Source organism: Limulus polyphemus, unplaced genomic scaffold (genome assembly GCF_000517525.1).
Source record: "Limulus polyphemus unplaced genomic scaffold, Limulus_polyphemus-2.1.2 Scaffold447, whole genome shotgun sequence".
In the NCBI taxonomy this organism is placed as follows: domain Eukaryota; kingdom Metazoa; phylum Arthropoda; class Merostomata; order Xiphosura; family Limulidae; genus Limulus; species Limulus polyphemus.
In genome coordinates this window covers 364,819-368,113 of record NW_013666057.1, presented here as the reverse complement: position 1 = coordinate 368,113, position 3,295 = coordinate 364,819, and the positions used below count along the sequence as shown (strand labels likewise).

At 31.1% G+C, this 3,295-nt stretch overlaps 1 protein-coding gene across 1 annotated transcript in view; it reads right to left on the bottom strand.

Annotated features, from left to right (window-relative positions):
• Positions 1-3,295, bottom strand: part of LOC111085528 — a 111,608-nt gene that overhangs the window by 37,665 nt on the left and 70,648 nt on the right. Inside the window, exon 4 of the mRNA XM_022384522.1 lies at positions 1,403-1,447. Coding sequence (XP_022240230.1) covers positions 1,403-1,447 — 45 coding nt within the window. The remainder of the gene's footprint in view (positions 1-1,402; positions 1,448-3,295) is intronic.

The window sequence follows — 3,295 nt, the reverse complement described above, 5'->3', positions numbered from 1 at the left end:
CTAAATTTTTAATGACTACATTTTCAGTTTACTTGAGTATGGAAGCATTTTATGTTAAAATAGTAATGAATTAGCAAACAACAATTTATAAGCACAACGAAGTGGTGTATTTTTAGAGGAACATATTACATATTTCAACAGCACATGTAGCATAGTTCACCATAAATAAATCACTTCATTATGCTTATAAATTGTTATTTGTCAACTTATTATTGTTTTTACGTTGACCTAATATACACGTTTTGCATTTTTAGATATTAACGAGAGGCCCAGGAAAGACTTATAAAATATGTAACTCATTGTAAAGTAATATGTAGAACATTATAAGTTAGCCAAATTCATTGGAAATTTGTCATGCAAAAATATCTCCTAAAATTATCAACAAAAACATTATACTTCAAGTCAAGAGTGAATATTTATAAATATTAGCAAAAGTATCACCAATACCGTTGCATACTGAGACGTCGATTGTTTAAAATAAGTTTAATAGCGTCCGATCTACTGTTGACAATAGATCCTTTATCGGCCTACAAGTGTATTATCTAATCTCCTTTAGAGACAGATACTTTGATAGATAGATAGATTTACTGGAAAGCATTAGAAAGTAAAAGAAAATCAGTAGATCAATACAGTTTGTTTTTTCTAGACAGCAATTAATTTCATTTTTAGATGCTGGCATATGCGGTGCCTCATGTATTTCTTCTCTTAACTTATTCAGCAGAATAAAGACCATACAAATAGATGACTCTGAAGCCTTATCCAAACAACATCAAATGAAGATGATGTTGTCGTTTGACGATAATATGGCACGTGATAAAGATAGATTTCATAGTTTTGTTAAATCGTACACACACATATACATGTACCCACACTAACGCACATACGTACAAAGTAACTCGTTTTGTTGTTTATCATTTTAAAATGAAATTAGAGACAAATCGGATCAGAATTTATACTTTATAGTCTAAACTAGATGCGAAAACACTTGTCTAAATACATTATTATATATTAAAACAATCTATTTTATTTTTAGTTAATCTATCAGGATGAAATAAGTACCTATAGTTGTTCAAACTGAGCTAATAAACACTATTCACTTACTACAAAAAGCTTTTCATGATTTTCATGACAGTTGTCAGTTATAAAAGTATAGCTCCTTAAAGTCGAATAAAAGAACAACTAAACTTCAGAAAATATTGACTTCATCTGATGTTCTTGTAGACTGTATCTGTGTTTTCTGTAGCCCTTTACTGGTATATCTTATAGTATACATAGTTACTAAGATGGCAGAAGTAGAAGTTGGCGGCATAAAAACAGACGCGGTTGGATGTTGTAAGTCGTGGCAACCTCGCCATTTCTCTTACCACATGGAACAATCAATAGCATGGAACTAGAAACCTACCGGGCGTTCCAGATTCTCCTTTCTTTCCTTGAAGATCCGGAAGAGCTATTGAGAGACGACAAATGAAAAATAAAACACAAAGAAAACAAGAGCATGTATAAATCGTCATTCTGGTCAAGAGTAAAAACTCAGTGTAATGTAAATGGTTTACTCGTTGAACTTCTCAAAAATACATTCACCCAGTAAGGCTTTACAACCATGTCGTTTGTTGCAGTAAACCGAGACAACGGAAAGCATGAAAAAGTAAAAATTTGATAACCAATACCATTTCTTCTAGACAACAAAATTGGACTTTCCCTGTTTTTCAGTAAAAAAAAGAAAACTATTGAAATTACATACATGTACTAAAATTAAGCTAATTGATTTTAAACCTTCAACTTTTGATGGTGACAGAAATGTACAGTTTGTTCTCATATACAGCATATACTTTTTAAAAGCATTTAAGTAAAATATAAATTTATTACAATATTAAATAATATTTGTACCTGCTTTAAAAAATGAATATCTTCGGCTCTTTTTATGTTGTATTTTATTTAAATGGATTAAACAAAACTCAGTAAAGTTAATTTTAAATTGTCCAAAATTACATATCCATTTAAAAGATTTACAACTAAGACTATCTGGGGGAAGGGAAAATGGCATATAATAATACGCGACATTTTGATGAGAAATAATAATTATTGTAAATATATAAGAACTCTTTCATGCCTCAAAACAGTAGATTGATGCATGGCAGAAATTCAATCTGAGGCATGTCTAATTATGAACGGCACTTTATGTGACACATAAATAGCAATCCCCGATAAAGAACTGTTCTAAGTATAACAACCAAGAACTAAAAGTTCTTAGTGTGTTTAGCGGCATACTGCAGCTCGAATTTTGAATCCTCCGATCCGCAGCTCGCCATACTAACAACTAGATCACGCCTGGTCCGACATTAGGAAAGGATTAGATAATATAACACACAAAGAAGAAAGGTATGATACAATTAATTTTCTTAGAGCACGGTCAACATAAACATTATAGAAAGTGTCTTAAAATTAAAGAAACATATTTTTCTTCTGTTAATACAAAATGGATAAACCTGAATACAGCAGAAAACTTAATATCATACTAAAAGAAATATAAAACAAACTTGAATAAGTTAAGTGCAATCATATAATACCGTTGTGCTTTAATTTCTAAACAAGCACAAGTTAAGTGGATACAGGTTGTAAAGATGTTTATATATAAATCTAGAAAATGTTACAGTTAAATATGGAGCTCTTTTAACGAGAATTTATCGATGATAATTGCAACTTAATGCTCTGAAGTAATAGTTTTACTTTGTCACTATGTGAAAATGGCAATGCTTCTATTAATAAGTCTTCCCAGTTACACTACAAATTTTCTCAATCTTTGGTGACGACACATCTTGTATTGGAAAACCATTTTTATCTTTCCCGAGTCCATGGCCACAGATGAAATTCGTATATAACCTCATCTTGATGATGAATGATGCGTATTGGTCTCTCTACCATAAATTAGCCATTAGCTGTCAAACATCATTTGAAACCAAGTCTTCCTTGTAAATTCCAATCACTTATGAAATTTCAATTTCTTCGAGTTCATACTCATGTAAGACTACCAACTAGTCTGTGATATAAAATACAAATGAAACAACTAAGAACTTTTAAGAACTTCGAACATACTAAATTCCATAAAAGTGAATTAACAGAAAACGGTACTGGTATTTTCAGCCTAAAAGTTGTCTTAAGCAATCTATGGGCTAAACGGACAGGTTAAAAATTCCGTTAATTCAGGCATAGCTATCTTATATTTTGAACTTCTTTCCGAGGTAGGAAGGTAACTAGTTAGTAGTACCCAACGTACATGCGTCTACTTTTAATCAAA